Source organism: Heloderma suspectum, chromosome 11 (assembly GCF_057233095.1).
Source record: "Heloderma suspectum isolate Gila_16-S chromosome 11, 16-S_ref, whole genome shotgun sequence".
NCBI classification, from domain to species: Eukaryota; Metazoa; Chordata; class Lepidosauria; order Squamata; family Helodermatidae; genus Heloderma; species Heloderma suspectum.
This window is the reverse complement of record NC_139468.1, coordinates 11,946,123-11,965,936: the sequence shown is the minus strand read 5'-3', so window position 1 is coordinate 11,965,936 and position 19,814 is coordinate 11,946,123. Positions and strand designations below refer to the sequence as shown.

The 19,814-nt window shown below is 46.9% G+C and overlaps 1 protein-coding gene across 4 annotated transcripts in view; it reads left to right on the top strand.

The window, feature by feature from the left end:
- The first annotated feature begins 6,179 nt into the window (after positions 1-6,179).
- Positions 6,180-19,814, top strand: part of UBE2Q2 (ubiquitin conjugating enzyme E2 Q2) — a 53,455-nt gene continuing 39,820 nt past the window's right edge. For all 4 annotated transcript variants that reach the window (XM_084816836.1, XM_084816837.1, XM_084816835.1 and 1 more), the window contains exon 1: positions 6,180-6,753. In XM_084816836.1, the coding sequence (XP_084672962.1) occupies positions 6,511-6,753 (243 nt within the window). In that variant the 5' untranslated portion in view covers positions 6,180-6,510. The remainder of the gene's footprint in view (positions 6,754-19,814) is intronic.

Sequence of the window (19,814 nt, the reverse complement as noted above, 5' to 3'; positions counted from 1 at the left end):
TGTGCTCTTCATAGCAGGGCTTAACCTCCCCAAGTGCAATGCAATATCAGATGCAATCAGACATTAATCATCAGTATAAGGACCATAAACATTCAGATCTTGTTTAACATTAAAATATTCTGCATAAATCACACCCCAGTTTTGGCAGCTATGTAAGTGAAAGCCATCCGCTGCACCACTTTTGTGTCATTTTCTATTTAAAAGATAAATATTTATAAGTTGGATTAAAAAAAAAAAAAAAAACCTTCTGAGCCCGGAATAGAATCAACAAATCACTTCTGATTGTTGCATTAAGAGAACAATAAATAACATAATGGGATAAGGCCTCAGCTACCCCTAAGCCTCTGCTTGGTACAAAATTATGCCTTTGGGCATAATCCAGACCAGGGTACTGACCATAAAAACTCTGGATGGTATCATCTGTGGAATAAGTTTTTTCTAGCATGATCAAAAGGAAAAAAAATGGCAGAGACCTCAAAAACAAGCAAAACCCCGAAAGGAGACTTGTAGCACCTTAAAGTCTAACAGCTTTGATGTGGCATAAACTGTTATGACCTAGAGCTTACTTTATCAAATTGAAGCATATCCTCACTTGCCATATCTCTCATATTGATGGGTATAGAAAAGAAACTTGCAAATAGGATACCTTACCAACCTGCCCCATCACTGAGTTCATCAGAAGCAATGCTCCTGGTGGTTCCACATGGACCTATGGCCCGACCGGAGTCCACTTGGAGAAGAGTCCTCAGTGTGGAGGCTCCCTTCCTATGGAACTCCCTGCCTCTGGAGGTCAGGCAGGCACCAACACTGGGTTGTTTTTGGCACCTCCTGAAAACAACTCTTTTCCAGGAAACCTTCCTTGGTTAACCAGCCTTGGTTTCATTGGCACTCTGTTTTTTAAAGAATAATTTTAATGTCATGTTCCATTCTTCATACCTTTTGTTCATTTTATCTCTTGTTGCTCACCGCTCTGGAATCTGTTTAGATGTGGAGTGGTATACAAATGTTGTAAATAAATAAACAGTGGGGCCAAAATTATGGGAATCTTTCTGCTCCTCTTCCCCATTGGCTTCCTGGAACAAATACTCTCTCCCTTTTTTCTCTATGCTTAGAGCAAAGTGATGCCTTCACTTCTAATCTGTGTCGAAAGTCTCAAACTAGGACTCTGGCAGGAGGGCCTGGGTGCCTTTTTAGCTCCAATGGGACAGCTTTCAAGCAAACTGCTGGCCTGAACTCTGAAGCACTAGAGCACCATCACTGCAGCTGGCCTGAGTGTGTACTGCAGATGCCAACGCAGCAAGTATCAGTGGGCCCGAAGAGCCAATATGGTCTCAGCTGGCTTTGGCGTGGCTTCTCAGTCTGCACAACGTGGAGCCTGGCTGAACTTTTACATGCTGAGCAGTGGTGTAGCATTAAATTCTGAAGTGCAGGTGCTCATCATGGCTACGTCCTGTAGGAGAGTCCAAATATACAGGCAGCTGTGTTGATCCATATCAGTAAAGCACTTTGAGCAATTCTCATCTCCACCAAGAGCAGGTCTTTTGTGAAGCTCATGGGTCTTAATTGTCCATTCAAACCAAGTCATCCCAAAATGTTTTGCATTACATCATGGAGCAATATACTATTGCTGGGAAAATTCATCCCCCCCCCCCCCCCCGCTACTGTGAGGATAGCAGCTAAACTCAGAGGGAGCAGAGATTTGCGAGGGGGCATGTGACAGTGGATGTCAGCATCCCTAATAAAAAAGGCACAGTCTTGTGTCTCTATGAGCCCTGGTTCCACTACACCACTGAGGGTAGGCTGCCAGCCCTGACATCACCCACCCACCCTGCCCCCCCAAATAACAACAGTGCACATATGCACCTGATTCTAGGATGACTTATTTTAAAATTATTACCAATTTTAGGGAACTCAGCTCCTGTTTCAGGTCCAAACTACAAATTACACCATGTATGCCTTTTTAAAAAGCACACTTAAAACAACCACTTTTAGTTTGAAAGGCGGGAAAGCACCTCCCCCCGCCCCCAATCCAGAACATGCTTCCAATACAGATCAGGGCTCCGTGGGAGCTTCCTGATGAAAATAGTGTTTTCCCCTCCCCATAGTTGCTATTACCCCCCAAAGGTGCAGTTTACTGTAAATAGCTCCTTTGGGTGCAAATACCAGCTGAGTGGGCGGGGTGTGTGTGTGTTTTCAGCAGGAAACTGGCATGGAGCTCTGATCTGTATTGAAAACATCTTCTAGGTTGGGGGGCTATGGCTGTTTTTCCAAAAACTTTAAGCTCACTTTTAAAATAGCACAGATAACGTAACATGTAGTTTGGCCCTCAGTGCAAGACAACTAGGTTTGTGTTCAGTTCCAGCCGACTGCAAAAATCCTCTGAGCCAATATTTAATATTCACTTGAGGATACACTACAGCACTGGAACATGCATACAACGATAGGGTTTTTTTTTTAAAGTCTAAAGTGCAGCAAGTCTGACTCCCTTTGCAAATCCACCAGCTCACCCTTTCCGGACCCTTCAGAAAGTATTGTTTTTATTTTCTTGCTGTTGAGTGCTTCTCCCTGCGGTGCAAAACCAGCACTAGACAGCTTCTTCATCTCCTGTGGTATACATTTGAGCTCTATATAGAAATGTCACCAGCTGTACTTCTTACATTTTATGGCCTTTGACCCTACTATTAATAATAACTGTATTATTACCTTTATTTTTTATTATTACTTCAGCCTAATAATAACTGTTGACTTTCCCCCCCTCTATTTGTATCTTTCTATCTCTATCCGCCCATTGAGGATACCATTTCATACACCTGACTGCAGCAGTGGGTTCTGGTCCATGAAAGCTTATCCCACAATAAGAGCAGAATATACATGTCTACTCAGAAGTATGCTCCATGACTGAGTTCAACGGGACTTATTTTGAGGTAAGTATAGGACTGCAGCCTCACAGTGTGAGCACATATTTATCAGAAGTCCCACTGAATTTAATGGGGCCTACAGCTGCAGTCCCTATCCATACTTAAGAGGGAATAAGTCACATTCAGTGTAGTAGGACTTACTTCTGATTAAACATCCCTAGGATTGTGCTGTGCATCTGTTAAGTCTTTTAGGGAGCAATCCTATGGCTGCTAGTCAGCGGCTAGATGGCCATAGGATATGTCGGTTTCCGGGATCCGACCTCAGAGCCCGTGCTCCAAGTCAGTTGCCTGAAAACTGACCTCCCCCACAACACACACACACTGCCTCGCAGGCACCTTGGAACAGCCCTGCACTCTATGAGGAGTGCAAAGCAGCAAAAACAGGGCATTCCGGGGCGGGGAATGCCAGTGTGACACATCCCGGCATGTGCTGGTATGACACATCCAACGCGTAGTCAGGCAGCCGCTTCCCCTGCTCCGCCTTCCCGTGGCTAGACAGCCAAAATCCGCTGTCTGGCTGCAAATGAAGGGCAGCTGAAGCGTGGAGGGGACAATCCCCTCCATGCTTCTTCTGCCCTGCATTGGATAGGCGGTCACCTCTGAGTTTGGAGGCGGCCACCTATCCAGGTAGGATTGCTCCCTCTGGGTACAAAAGTCCTACAACTCCCAGCACTCCCCAGCCAGCTGTGCAGCCCGGGGAATGCTGGGAGTTGTAGGACTTTTTTCTGTCTAAAGTTGCATAGGATTGCACCCTGAAGGAGCCAGAAGACTCTTTGTATGTGCTATTCTCTTATGAATATACTCAGTCGTGAGTACAATCAAGTCTGAGTTCAATGGGTTTTACCATGGATAATTCTTTTTTAAAAAATCAATGCCACCCTTCCTCATTGATTCCTGGGCAATGTACAACATATTAAAACAAATAAAATACAACTAGAAGTACATCAAGCAATAGCAAAACAGCAGGTAGCAGACTTCACAAAAATACTTTAAAGCCCTGGGAGAATTTTAAATAAGTCTTCTCCTGGTACCTAGAAGATAACAAGGTAGGCACCAGTCGGATTTCCCCAGAGAGCAAATTCCACAGACATGGCATCATAGGTTGTTTTTTTAAAAGCCTTCTTCCAAGCCACCACCTGTTTCTTTTCTGACAGCAGAGGTACCCAAAGGAAAGCAATGTGGAAAGATGACCACGGTGTACAGTCAGGTTGATGTGGAAAAAGGATGTTCCTTTAGGTGCCTAGGCCCCAAGTTGTGTGTAAGAGGCATCCTTAGCAATTCTGTGCACACTTTCGGGGGGGGGGGGGAAATAAGTCCCTCTGAAATCAGTGAACCTTATTTCTGAGTAAGTATGCATAGACTGGAGTTGCACATAATTATTCTTACAGACTTTGAACCATTGCACCTCTTGCAACTAAGTCTGAGGCCAAACGAACAAATCTTTATGACCAAGCAAACAAGATAATGACTTTTATTGGGGCAAGCAGCTGTTGGGGGGGGGGGGCTGTGTTGACCTAATGAAGAATTAATGTAACACTTGCTCTGCATCCTCAGCCTTTGTGGAGACTGAAGCAGCTGCAGATGCTCTGATTAAGATCATAATCTTAAGGATACCTACTTGGAAATAAGCCCATAGAAGTCAGTGGACCTTTTCCTGCCAAGGATAACTGGGATTTAAAGCTTTAACCCAATCCTAAGTGTATTTACTTCAAATTAAGTCCCACCTATTTCAATGGAATTTAGTTTCAAGGGCTACTGTACCTTTTACATTGCTATAAATCAGGGGTGGGCAACATGCAGATCTCCAGATTTGTTAGCCTATAACTCCAGTACACCCTAGCCAGCACAGCCAATAGTGGGGGATCATGGGAGTTGTAGGTCAAAGTATCTGGAGGGCCGCAAGCTGCCCACTGCTGCTGTACATGCTTACTCAGCAGAAGTACCACGGAGTTCCATTAGAGTTACTCCCAAGTAGGAGCTGTAGCTCTGCAGCAGAGCCCATACTTTGTATCTCCAGGTACAGCTGGGAAAAACCCCTGAGAGTTGCTGCCGGGTAGACAAAACTGATCTAGGTAAACCAACGGTCTGCTTAATATAAAGCAGCTTCCTGAGTAACACATACTCAGTTATGCACAACATTGCACAGCCCAATCCTGTGTGTTTCGGGATAGCGCAATGCCCCTTGATTTCAATGGACCAATGAATTGCAATGGGGTTAAGCGCACTTTGCCTTGAATAGAGTTCAAGGTAAATAGAGCTGTGGTGAATAGAGCTGTGGTGTTGCAGAAGATTGGCCATCCAGAAGCCAGAGCCTGAATGCTTTCCCTCAAAGCTCTATTTCCTAAAAGTGCATTTCTAACTGAAATACATGCACATTCTTCCCATCTGAACTCCTGACTCCATTTCCTCCCCTCTCCTTCTCTGTTCTCTCTTGCCTTGTAAGCCCCTCGGGGCAGGGGCCTGCCTTCTTGTACTAAGTGAAGAACCATTTCCGTTTATTTGTTGTTCAGTCGTGTCCGACTCTTCGTGACCCCATGGACCATAGCACGCCAGGCCTTCCTGTCCTGCGCTCTCTCCCGGAGCGTGCTCAAGTCCATATTCATTGCATCGGTGATGCTATCTAGCCATCTCATCCTCTGCCGTCCCCTTCTCCTTTTGCCTTCAGTCTTTCCCAGCATCAGGGTCTTTTCCAGGGAGTTTTCTCTCCGCATTAGGTGGCCCACATATCTGAGCTTCAGCTTCAGTATCTGTCCTTCCAAGGAGCACTCAGGGTTGATTTCCTGTAGGATGGACTGATTGGACCTCCTTGCAGTCCAGGGGACTCGTAAGGGTCTTCTCCAGCACCTATTATTATTATTATTGGTGGTGGTGGTGGCTGTGGTGTCGTTGTCGTCGTGGAGAAGGTTCGAATCCTCTTTACACTGGCTTGGTTTGGGAAGGAGGTCAGTCCGCCCAGCGCCTGTCCCTGAACTCAGGTGAGGCTTCCTTCCGAGTAAGCACGGTTGCACGGTTGCACTCCTCTTACACACGCCCTGCGAGGCTCCCATCCCCGCGCAGTCCTCCGGAGGCAACGCAGCTAGGATTTGCCTCCTCTTTCGGCGGAGCGGCTCCCGGCGCGCGGCTGCTGCCCGCGCCCCTTTCGACGGAGCCCCCTCCCCAGGCCCGCGCCTCGCCTCGCCTCGAGGAGGGAGGGAGGGAAGGGGTGTGGTTGCTCGGGGTCGCCTCAGACCCTGCCCCGTGGGTGGGCCTGACCCCAGCCTCGGAGGAAGGGGCCGGCCCAGCGCGCAGGGAGCCCCGCCGCCCGGCCTAGTCGGTTGGCGGGTAGGCACATAGGCGGGCGCCGGCGAGCGGCGGGCGCGCTCCTCTCCGCCGTCCCCCTCAGAGGCGAGGCGAGCTGAGGGGCCGCCGCTGCTACAAAGGGGCCTCCTCCCGGGGCGGCTTCCCTCAGACGGCGGCGCCGGCGTCATCTTCCGCCGCCGCCCAGCGGGGCCCGGCGAGCCGAAGCGAAGCAGCGCCGGCTGCTGCGGGCGGCGGCGGCGGCGGCGCGCCGGCGCGGCAGGCCCAGGCCGCCGGGCCCGGAGATGAGGCCAGGATGTCGGTGTCAGGGCTGAAGGCCGAGCTGAAGCTGCTCGAGTCCATCTTCGACAAGGACCACGAGCGCTTCCGCATCGTCTCCTGGAAGCTCGACGAGCTCCACTGCCAGTTCGTGCTGCTCCCTTCGGCGCCCCCGCGGGCCACGGCGGCGACGGCGGCGACGACGGCGGCGGCCAACAGCCCCGCCACCGCCGGCGGAGGCTGCCCGCCTCAGCCGCTCACCATCCACTGCAACATTACGGTGAGCGCCCGCGGCGGAGACTCCTTCCTCGGGCTTCTTCCCTCAGGCTGGCGCCGAGGGGAAGCTTGGGGGCGCTTTAGGGCACACTGGGGGGCGGGGGGAGAGAAAGGGGCCCGCGGGGGTAGTTGCGCCGGGGTGGTTACCCCGAGGTGCGAGGGTGAGGAGCCCCGTGAGAGCCAGCGTGGTGCAGTGGCGGGAGTGTTGGACTGGGAGCCCGGAGGTCCGGGTTCCAGTCCCCTCTTGGCCATGGACGCTCACTCGGGGACTTCGGGCCAGTCACAGACTCTCAGCCCAGCCCACCTCACAGGGCTGTTGTTGTGAGGATAAGAGGAGGAGGAGGATAATGTGAGCCGCCTTGGGTTCCTTGCAAGAGGAAAAAAGGCGGGGTATAAGTGCAATAAATAAAACAATAAATACCTCGCTGCCCAGCCCCAACGCCGCCACCGAGGAGTTTAAGAATCTCGATACTGTAAGGCAGCTTTCTCCAAGCTGGTGGCCTCCAGGTGTGTTGGATTACAACTCTCAGCATCCCCTAGCTAGCCCTGCCGGTTAGGTGAGTCCAGCACATCTGTGATTGTGAGTCCAGCACAAGTTGTAGTCCAGCACATCTGGAGGCCCCCAGCTTGGGGAAGGCTGCTGTAGGGCAGGGGTGGGCTGAAGGTAGATCGCCAGATGTCTGCGACTGCACCTCTGCGAAGCCCCTGCCAGCATGGCCGATGGTCAGGAATGCTGGGAGTTGAAGTCAAAAACGTCTGGAGATCTGCTTTCTGCCCACCCCTGTTGAAAGAGAGCCTGGGAGTTAGGGAAACGAGATTGTTCCATCCCAGGGGATAGGCAGCTGGGGTTGTTATCTGGAGACAGGGTTAGTTACCCCGCAGGAGGGGGCAACGTGCACCCAGGAGTGTCGGTCTGCTCTCTTCCTGCCTTTCCACCAATACTGCTGAGGAGTTAAAAGGTTTGTGGTTGCTGGAAAAGGGGTGGGAAAGAGCTCAGGAATTGGGTCACTCCTAGGTTTTGGGTTTTTTTCTCCTAAAGAGGGGACCTCTCGAGACAGGGTAAGCTTCCTGTTGCTGGGGAAGGTATAGGTCCTGGAAGTTGTGGTAGGAGGCTGGTCCAGCCTGGGTTAGGTTAGGTTATGGGCTGGTCGACCTACATAGATTGTGTGTGACTTCCTATTCTAGAAAAGAGAAACCAAGGGGCTGGGTGGCAGGGTGCTCTTGTTTTGAGGCAGGGGTAGGCTTTCTGTTGTAGGGGGTGGGAGAGAACCCAGGAATTGGGAGATGCGGTAAACCACCACGGGTCAGGATGGGCTGGGTCACCCCCTAATCCTTTGGGGTAGGATTAGGGTTGGCGATGACCCACCCAAGACATTGGAGTTTGCCATTCTAGAGAAGGGAGTCCAAGGGCAGGGATGGACAACTTGTGGCCCTCCAGATATTTTAGCCTGCAACTCCCATCAGCCCTAGCCAGCATAGCCAATGCTGAGAGATTATAGGAGTTGTGGACCCCCAGATGTTTCAGCCGACAAGTTGCCCATCCCTGCCTTATGAGTTGGGGATTGCTATCTTGAGGTAGGGATCCTCGTTAGAGTGAATAGGGAAGGGTACACAACTCTGGGGTTCACCAACTTATGGCGGGTACATTCCTTTCAGAGTAGAGAAGACCCAAGGGTTCACCTTGTTCCAGTCTGAGCCATACAGACCTCAGATTAACCCATTGCCTATAAAAACAAGTTGGACCCTATTGGAAAGTGTGGATGGGTGCCTAAGGCCTATAGTCCTATTTGTGGAGAGTGTGTAGGTGCTATCCATAGAAGGATAGATGGCTTGTGAGGTTGTCTCTGGGTGTGTTTAGGCTGCGTTTTAAAATATTTTTTCCCCTCAGGAGTAGCTCCCATCAAGATCTCGGATGGATACACTTGTTTCTTGTGTGTAAATTCTGAAATTTCATAGTGTAGAAACAGATTCCTTCAGAACTTCATTCTCCCCTTTGAAGTGGGACAGCCATTCTTTCATTATATTTTTTAAAAGTGCTCTCTGGTACTTCGCTCCTTTTCAGCTATGCAGTTGGCATAACATTTCTCTTCCACCTTCCCCTGCATTTTTCTCTCCAGAAATATTATTTGTCTTCAAGCTTTTGGAAGGGTGATCATAAAGGAAATGTGCTTCCCTCCTCCACTTTGACTTGTTTAAGTTTAGAAGCTGTTGGAACTAACAGCTTTGACAAAAGAAGCCAGAAGCCTTAGAAAAATTATTCCTGTCCCTCCACTTTGATTTTGTCTTAAAGCTGAAGCAAAAGTGTTGCAATGTGAAAAAGTGCCCCTCCCTGATTAGTTAGACTGGGATTTAGTAATTTGTCTCCACCCACAAAAGGTGGGAGCCCAGGGAGAACAAGGAGTGTGCGCACATTATTGAATGTGTCATCTGCTTTTTAAACAAGGCATGGATTTAGTAGCTTGCTTTTCCACCAGCTGAGGAAATGCTAGCTTGAAAGCCAGGAATTGTCAACGTGGAGTATGGCGTCTTCAGCATTAATGGACTATAGATTCGCTAATAGAGGTAGAGTGTGTACACACACACACACACACACGTGCGAGTTGAAAAAACAATCTTTAAAATGTGGGCTTCCCGATCTTCTAAAACTGAGCAATAAGGAAGCTGGGTGTATTCCTGCCCCTTTAAAAAGCAGAACAGTGTAGTGAAAAAACATAGAAAGCAATTACATAATTTGCTTAAAACCAGTAATGTGTATTTGGGGGAAGGGGCAAAGAGGGAGGTTACCAATTAGGACGTGTTGCAAAAACATCTTCTGGAGTGGGACCTTTTCTATGTAGCATAATGCATACCAGGAGGAATTCCATTATAGGATAAAGGCAGTGTATGGGCATATGTTTTTTGTGATAAAACTAATCCAGTGGTTTGTAGATTGGCGAAAGATAACACTTCTTGCTATTTTGAGGACAATGTATTGTATGCTAAAACATACTCTAATGGTCAGAGGAAGGCCTGGACAGAAAGAGGGCTTCAAAGGCCTGGACAGAAAGAGGGCTTCAGAGACAGTTTGCTTCAGGCATAATATTTTAAGAGCCCCCAAGGCCTCATACACTGTGAAGCCTCTGGCTTCTATTAAATAAGATGCTGTGATGCCTTGCAACATTCATGAACATTCTGAATGCTAGGAGAATGAAGCAGAGAGCTTGGAATGTTTTCAGATAGTCTTCTCTGAGGGAAGCGAGAGAGGTCAGTTTGGCTAGAACTAAATATAGCACTAAAGACAGGAGGAGCTATGTTGGCAAGTAAGGCAGTCTTGAGCCAAAAGAGGAGCCAAAGGGCAGGGTGGCCAAGAGTCAGCGGTGGACTGATATATAGGAACCTGAGGGAAGGTTAGGTGGATAAAGCAAAGACCTAAGGAAAAGGTACAGGGAACTAAGGAAAGGAGAGGCTTGTGTGTGTGGGAGGGAGATTAGAAAAAGTACAGACAGGACCTAAGGTTTATAGAAGCTCTACATTGTTAGAAAGGGGATGGGGGAGAAAGAAGAGGCCTAGGTAGTGAAGGATGCTGCCTCAGATTAAGGGTAGCAGAAGAAAGCAGAAAGTAAGAAGATGATCAAAGACTTAAGGGAAAACTGCAGTTGGTGCTGAAGAAAGGTGGACTGGGACAAACTTTACAGAGCTGCTGTGCCATCAAGACCCTGCATAACTTGCTAAATGTAATGGGTTAGCTTTTTACATTGCTGTCTTACATTTAAAGGTGTCAGAGCCCTGCCAGAAAGAAAAGGGTGGCAATCCCATTCAGGGCTTAGAAACAAAAGAGGCAGTGAGTTGAGGACAAGCATATAATGTCACTACTCCGTTTCTAGTGTGACAGAAACTAAAAAAATATGATGCTTTTTCTATCTTTCTGCTAGGAAAAACTGCACATGCTTGTTTTCTGTACTGCTGTACCAAAAGGCACACAAGAAAAACATGTGGGAACCCTACAAGCAAGGAATCTGTAGAACGCAGGCTAACATGGTGTATAAGGCCGCTTTCCATTTGTCCATCTAGCCCAGTATCGTCTGCTCTGACTGGCAGTAGCTCTTCATGGTCCCAGACAGAGCTGTTTCTCCTCAACTGCTGCTACCTGTTCCTTTTAACTGGGGATGCCAGAGGCTGAGCTTGGAACCTTCTGCATGGAAAGCAGATGCTTTACCACTGAACCGTGGGCCCACGCTGAGCTGTGGGCCCACACCTTTGAAGTACATAGATGGGAAAATTCTACTGTGGTAAGAAAAGCTACTAGTAGTCTTGAGCCTTGACCAGTCAAATCATGGTCAGGTATTCTTAGGGCGCAATCCTATGCATGTTTAGACAGCAAAAAGGTCCTAGCCAGTCATAGTGGCAGTCCAGTTCAAGGCTTAGGAGCAAGAGGGGCTGTGAGCTGAGGACAAGGGTTTTCTTCTGTCTAAACGTGTGTAGGATTGTGCCCTAACTTTATTAGAACAACGTCTCAGCCTTTTAGCTAAGATCAAGTGTATTAGAACAACAAAAAGATACCATAATCATAAACAGGTTGGATATCATGGTAATTACAAAAACAAATCACTTTTTTGTTTCACCATTACAGTTAACTTTTTAAAAAAAGTACTAAATTGTTATAGCTTAGGTACTGTTCCTTTAAATATGAAGGATTCACTGAACAGCCTTTCTCTGCCACCACCAGGGTCAACCCACACTTAGAAAACTTTAAATGAAATTAAAATGGAAATAAGACAAAGTAACAGCATTTTTTGAAGTTAGTTTCAAAGGCAGTTGTGTTAAGTAGGCTGCAGGCCAGTTCTTCAGCGCTCATCAATATCATGTTCTTGCAATCAAATGATAGCAAATATTCTAGGAACAAATAATAGGTGTCTAATTGACAGTAGTTGACGAACACCTGTTGAAATTCTTGCTTCTGGTTTGCTCTTACAATTGCAGATGCCTTCCAGGGTCCAGCCAGTGAAACTCTAAAATGACAGTGAGGTCACACAGGCAGTGAGGAGGAGAAATGAATTTCGCTAGTTAATTTGAGCTAACCAGCTAAGGGTGCAATCCTGTGCATGTTTAGACAGAAAAAAGTCCTACAGTTCCCAGCATGCCCCAACCAGCATAGCAGTAACTCCAGTTAGTATCCTTAAGGATGTAAGGGACTGGCAGCAGGCTTGGCTTTGCCTGCATCCTTCCCTAAATTTGTGGCAACAACTCTGCCCTCTGAGGAGCACAGGTATTGCTGCTGAAGAAGACTGGTGAGGTAAATTTGGACTGGCCTAGCCCTAACCTCACCTCCTTTCTTCCAATATTCTGTACAGGCCACAATGGCAGAAGGCTTCTAGCAAGATTATATTAGGCCTGTTTGCATGTAACAGTGGCAAATCATGGATTAATTAACCTACGATTTGCCTCTGTGTGTAGCAGGCGTGTTTCACAGCCTTTTTTAATATTCCGCCCTCAGTTGGTCGGATCGGGGGGGGGGGGGGCGGGTTGCTGTGTGACATCTGAACCCAGACACTGTAGGTTGACCTAAACGACTAATTGTGGGTTAACTGTGCGTTGTTTAATCCACAATTAACCTATAGTGTCTGGGTTCAGACATCACATTGCAACTGCCGATCAGCCTGATCGGGAGTTGAATATTCAGAAAGAGTTCCATGGTCTGGAATGTGCCCGGCACAGACCATGGCAAATTGTGGGTTAATTAGCCAATGATTTGCCACCGTTATGTGCAAACTGGGTCATTGTGGGCCCAGAGGCTTCTGAGTGTGTGTTATGGCACACTTTTGAGTAGTGCCATTTAACTTTTCTTTAATGTGTCTATGAAAAGAGCTGGACAATCCTTACCTCAAAAAAGCTTATAAAAGTAGAATTATTTAACTTAGTTTTCAAAATGTACCTTAAGGTTTGTTGCTAACTTCCTGTATTCCAGAGAAGATGAAAACATGTTAAGTAACCACTTTAGAGAGTAAAATGTCAGAACTTATGTGGGCCTTAGATACTTAGTTTGGCCATAATAATGCAGTCTTTGCTATTGCATGTAAATACAGCACAATTGTTGGCTGAGGATATGCTTAAGTAGAGGTTCTTATTCTCCCTTCCCTCTCCCCACTATTCTCCACCCATCAAGTAATTGGGCATACTTTGTACCGTGGCACCAGTGGCATTAATCACAGCTAGGTAAACACTTGCAAAAACTTTAGTAACACCATATCTCTAGAAGGACTTAAAAAAAAACCCCAAACCATGAAGATTCACTTGCAGTAGCAGTGATTATGTCCATGTGGTGCACTCGTCTCTTATAGTATGAAGCTTCATCTATGCAACCATTCATAGCTGGAGACAAAGGTGAATAAGGGTTGGGACTTTTTTTCTCTTGCAAGCTTTTTCTGCTTCTACAGGCAGCCAGCACTATTCAAAATTCATTTTATCCATAGCATGGGCTATTACTACCCATGTCCTTTCTCCTCTTCTATACTCCATATTGGCTGTAAGGCATTTTATCTCTTTGCCTCTCTGTGTCAAGTCCCTGACCCTCTGGTGTTTCCCATTTAATTAAATCCAAGCAGTGTCTGCTTGATTTAATTTCATGCACAGGTTCAGCAGTAGCAAGAAACAGGTGGCATTGCCTTCCATTGTGTTATTTCAACCTGGGTATGACACAGCAAAGGGGCCGCGGTGGCTTAGTGGTTAAGACGCTGAACTGCAGACCGGAAGGTTGGCAAGACAGCAGTTCGAGACCCGAGTGCCGCGTGACGGAGTGAGCTCCCATCTTCAGTCCCAGCTCCTGCCAACCTAGCCGTTCGAAAGCAAGAAATTGCAAGTAGATAAATAGGTACCGCCTCGGTGGGAAAGGTAACAGTGTTCCGTGCACCTCGGTGTTCAGTCATGCTGGCCACATGACCACGGAAGCATCTTCGGACAGCGCTGGCTCTTCGGCTTAGAAACGAGGATGAGCACCGCACCCTAGAGTCGGACACGACTGGTTGGGGACGCCTTTACCTTTTTTATGACACAGCAGCAACCTGGGCAGCAAAAGGCAAGAAGTGCTGGTACAGTGCTGCTGGCCTAATGTTTTGTGTGAGCCTGAACCTAGTAGAAGATGTGAGATGATGTGCATCCCTTTTCCCTTTCTCCTCCCCCTGCCCACTCCACTGCCAATAGTAGCAATTGTTTAGAACTCAGTCAGGCTAAGCATGTACTTTTCATTAAATTTCTAACCTGTCGTGTTCCCGAAGACTTGTCTGTATAACTGATTTGATCTAACACTAGAAACCCTTGATGGAGAGGACCTCAGCCAGTAAAAGCCAGCCCAAGTAAAAGGGTTTTTGTCATGTTTCTGAAAGATATTTGAACTTTGAAGGGAATTCCACAGTTTTGGGGTATGCTGTGGCTACCAAGGATGCTTGTCTTCATGTTCTTGGGTGACTGGGTTAGTATGAAGAGGGCTTGCTTGGTCAGTCTTTAAGGGAGAGCCTATCCCTTAGATTAGAGGTAGGTACCTTGTGCCCTCCAGATGTTTTGGACTACAGTTCCCATAATCCTTGGCCATTGGTCATGCTGGTCAGGGGTTGTCCAGAACATCTGCTTGACCAGTTGCCCACCCTGCCTTAGATCACCAGTCTTCAGTTAGTGGGATGGGGTCCATAAGTGGGTTGTACCCCAACCTAAGGTGGACCACAGCAGTAGCATCATGACTATCTTCATTGGGGTTTTCAGAATAGAGAGAGAAGGATGGGCTTTGTGTATCAGTAATAACAATAATAAAGTATCTCTGTAGTGTTTTCAAGTTTTCAGAGTGCTTCATGTAATTTTTACAACAACCCTGTAAGCTCAGTCAGTATTGCCATCTGTATATGGCAGATAAGAGGGCTGGGGAAGAGTAGTTTACCTAAGACCACCTAGTCAGGTTATGACAGAGATGAAATTTGAACCAGGAGGCACAGGAGCCCTGTTGTCCTCCTGATTTCCCAAGAGAGAAAAGCAGGACGATGGACATGATATGGTTAAAAAGAAATTAAAAGTGGGTTCCCTGTTGCAGCTTGTAGTGAGTGGTGGGTCCTGAGCCTGAAATGGGCAAAGACTGATGTACAGTGGGTCCAAGCCATCAAGAGATTTATAAGTCAAAATCCAACATCAGCGTTGCAGAAACTGAGTAATTTAGTGGTGGTAATGGATACCTGTTGGTGTGTACATATTAGCCACTGGTGCAGTTGCCTTAGTTACTATTGAATGTCCACATACACTTAACTTGTATTTCAACAATGGTGACAGAGTTGCATGCAAGCAAGTAGGCTTGCCAAAGAGGGATGGAATGCTCTGCACACAGAAGAGAAATGCAGGAAGCTCCTTTGCCAGCCCCCAGCAGTTCAGTGATTTTTCATGAGCTTATTTACAAAGCTGCCATACACCGTAGTTTTTTCCTCTGCTTGAAGTCAATGTCTCCATGAAACAACAATTTTGGCTAGCAGCTTGCTACACACCTACTGGTCAAGCAGCCCTGTGACACACAAGTGTGGGTCAGTGTAACTTTTTGCAGACTTGTACATCTGTGTTGCATCTTCCCTGCAAAGGTGGTGCTTGACACTGTAAACTAGAAATGTGAAGGGTTTCCCCTGTTTTTCCCCCTCATTTTTCCTGTGAGTGTTTCCAGGCCTTCACATCTCTACTGTAAGTGTTTTAAAGAGCATTTAATGCTATTTGTGAAGTGGAAAGGCCATTAAGGCTGCAGCCCTGTCCGCACTTGGGAGTAAGCCTTACTGAACTCAATGGGCCTTGCTTCTAAGTAAACACATGTAGGATCAGATTGCACGTGTGTCAAAATGGTTATGTATGACACTATACTTTGGGGGTGGGTTTCCTTGCTGGGTCATATTCCGTTTCATGGAAGAAAAAGAGACTGACAAGGTCAGTGCCAGCAGCTATTAATTTCTCCTGTCTCTTAATAACCAATCTTACCCAGGGTGGGAGGGGTAGTGGTGGTGGTGGCAGTGGCATCAGTTTTCAGTCAGTGCTGTGAATTAGGAGAAATTGAAGGTGCCAACTTGTTTGCAGTGCATTGTGATGCACTTTGCTCGGTGCTGTTTTAAAGTGGCATGTGATGGAACCCAAATGAGCTGTTTCAGATAGGAAAAACACAGGATTGCTCTATACAAACATGGAAACCCTAGCCTTGCCAGGCTGCTCCTCAGATATCAACTACCTTTGTTGTAGGGAATGGACAAACTGCTTCCTCATTGTGTAGGAGAAGGGGTCCCTATTGGATCTTAAAGGGTTGGGATCCTTTATTTCACAAGCCATCTGTGAGCAAAATCATCTGTCATTATATGGAAGCTGAACTGCTGTGTAATCACAAGGCTTATCCAAGCTGCTTATGTTTGTGGTACTATCCTTGGGAACAACAGGAACCTCCAGTATATTTAGAAACTTGCTGCTGTTACCTATGGCCCCCCTGTGTACTCAGACTGAAGATGTTGCATCCACCTGTTTGAACTTTTTGGCCATGTTATTTTGTACAGAAAGCAAAAGGTGTTCTTTTAATATAATGCAATATTTACCTTGATCTAGAAAGCTGTAGTACAGCCTTCTCCACCTGGTGCCTTGCAGATGTTCTGGACTTCAACTCCCATCAGTTCCAGTCAGCATACTTAGTGGTTGGAAATGCTGGGAGTTGTAGTCCAAACCATCTAGAGGGCACCAGGTTGGAGCAGGCTGCTATAGTACAACAGGTCTATCCCAATACCGCTCACGTATCCACATTGCAAAGCCTTGAATTGCAATCTGCTAGGTTCTTGCTAAATCTCTGGCAGCAAAAACAGGAGCTTTAATCAAACACCTATTGACTGACATGCTTGCAGGCCTGCTGTAGAATTTTTGAGGAATGTAAATTCTCTGGATGGGTGGGTATATGGTATCAAAGAATAGGCAGGGAACTAGATATTCTTCATGTTCCTTGGGGATGGGGGGAAGATTAATTGCTAATGAAAACTGGTATGTGAAAGAATAGGGGCTCAGTGGCATAGCTTCTGCTTTGCAGGGAAGAGGTCCCCAGTTCAATCCCAAGATTCTCCAGGTAGGGCTAGGAAAGAATCCTGCCTGAAACCTCGGAGAACTGCTGCCAATCAGTGTTGGCAATACTGGGCTCTGACTTAGTATAAGGCAGCTTCCTCTAATATTGCAGAGATGAGCGGTGACTTCACTACTACTTTTTAAAAAGATAAAGGGTGCAATCCTGTACACACTTACCTGGGAGGCAATCCCATGGAACTCATTAGGTCATACTTCTCAGTAGACCTCCATAGAATTGTCAAGTTGCCGGCCGCTTTAAAAGAGGCGGTAATCAGACCACTACTAAAAAAGCCTAACCTGGACCTGGAGGATGTTAACAATTATAGGCCAGTGGCCAACATCCCCTTCCTGGGCAAGGTGCTTGAGCAGGTGGTTGCAGGACAGCTCCAGGCACTGTTGAATGAAACGGATTATCTAGATCTATTTCTGTTGGGCTTCAGGCCTGGTTTTGGAATGGAAACTGCCTTGGTCACCCTGTGGGATGACCTCTGCCGGGAGAGGGACAGGGGGAGTGCGACCCTGTTGATTCTCCTGGACCTCTCAGCGGCTTTCGATACCATCGACCATGGTATCCTTCTGGATAGGTTGTCTGGGTTGGGAGTTGGAGGCACTGCACTGCAGTGGTTCCGTTCCTACTTGGATGGCCGATTCCAGAAGGTAGTGCTGGGGGATTATTGCTCTGTGCCATGGCAATTGTGCCATGGGGTTCCACAGGGCTCTGTTTTATCCCCCATGCTGTTTAACATCTACATGAAACTGCTGAGGGAGGTTATCTGGAGGTGTGGGCTGAGATGCCATCAATATGCGGATGTCACCCAGCTCTACCTCTCTTTCTCATCAAACCCAGGTGAGGCAGTGGCTGTTCTGAATCAGGGCCTGAGCACGGTAATGGACTGGATGAGGGCCAATAAACTGAAACTCAATCCAGACAAGACGGAGGTACTATTAGTGGGTGGTTCGTCTGCCCGGCTATTCCACCTGTTCTGGAGGGGGTTGCACTCCCCGTAAAGGATCACATTTGTTGTTTGAGGGTGCTCTTGGATCCAGAACTGTCACTTGAGGCACAGGTAAACTCAGTGGCACGGAGCACTTTTTATTAGCTTAGGCTGGTATACCAACTACGCCCTTATCTGGACAGAGATAGCCTAGCTACAGTTATCCATGCTCTGATAACTTCTCGTCTGGATTACTCAATGCGTTATACGTGGGGCTGCTTTTGAAAACGGTCCGGAAACTTCAGCTGGTCCAAAATAGGGCAGCAAGATCGTTAAGAGGGACTGGCCAGCGAGCTCATATTATGCCAGTACTTTTCCAGCTGCACTGGCTGCCAGTCCATTTCCGGGCCCGATTCAAAGTGCTGGTATTAACATTTAAAGCCCTTATCTGCTTGGGGCCAGGTTACCTGAAGAATCACCTCCTCCCATATGTGCCTGCCTGGACCTTAAGATCATCCTCAGCGGCCCTTCTCCATGAGCTCCTGCCAAAGGAAGTGAGGTGGGTGGCTACTAGGAGGAGGGCTTTCTCTGTCGTGGCACCCCAGCTGTGGAATGAACTCCCTAGTGAGGTTCGCCTGGCACCTACATTGTATTCTTTTCGGCGCCAGGTGAAGACCTTTTTATTTTCCCAGGCATTTTAGCATTTTAGCTTTCTAGTCTTTTAGCTTTGCTGTTTTAATTCTGTATTGTAAATTCCTGCACTGCTGCTAGGTTTTATTGTGGTTGTGTTGTTATATTGTTGTTTTAATGTTCTATATATTTTAAATTGTTTTATTGTGTGTTGTTTGGTTTTCATTTTTGTGAACCGCCCAGAGAGCTTTGGCTATTGGGCAGTATAGAAATGAAATAAATAAAATTCTTTGCATACTTACTCCCAAGTAACTCTCTTTGAACTGAGTGAGATGCATAGGATTGGGCCACACTCTAAAACTTCATTGAAGGAGGTATTTTTCATGTAATGCTCCCTCCTTCTCTCCTAATAATAATACATTTATATCATCTCAGTTTTATCCTCACAGCAGCCCTGTGAGGTAGGTTAGGCTGAGAATCGGTGACTGGTCCAAAGTCACCCAGTGGGTACTAGAACCCAGATCTCCTGAATCCTACTCAAATCACTACACCGCACTGGCTCTTTGACTAGCCACGGGTATTACCACTTTGACTAACCATAGCCTTCCAAGATGTAGGGCCTCAAAACTTGTGAAGAATGTATTTATTTTTGGAAAGTTGTTCCTAATAATTGGTGAGATGCAGTAGTTGGGCATGGAGAATGTGTGGTCAAAACAAGGATTTGCAAGGAATTTGGGGGGTAATATAACAGGGCAGAATGCTGGGATGCTCATACATGACTTACTGGTTGATTTACATTTTATCATGTCTTTACTCCAAGGAGCTCAGCATGGGTTTTCCCCATTTTATTTTCTCAACAGCCCTCTGAGGGTAGGGTAGGCTGAGGGATAGTGACTCACCTAAGGTCATCCAGTAAGCTTTAAGGCTGGGTGGAGATTTTTAACCTCTGTCTCCTTGGTTCTACTCCAGCACTTTTAACTGCTGGGTAGCACCAGCTCTCCAAGTTATCCATTTGGAGATGATAAAATAGGAGATTTATTCCAGCACACGGTGGGAGAACAGTACAAAAAGCAAATCTGAAACATCCTGCAGAGGATACCTAATGATGTTGACTATTATGAATATAAATACAGCCCCCTGATTTAAACAGCCATGACCTAGATTGTGATCCTAAACATGTTGACTCAGAAATCAGTCTCACTGAGTTCAGCAGGATTTATTCCCAAGTAAATGTGCCAACACTGTACATATGTTTAAATTTATTATGCTGAAAAGCTTTACCTAGCAGGCAGCCATGCTCAACTGACTCCCCATGGGGATGTCAAGACAGCAAGAGGATAGTAGTCTGAGACACGGGTCGTTGCTCCCTTAATCTCTAAGGGGTGCTTGTACTAGAACTCAAGCACCGTATCAGGCACCT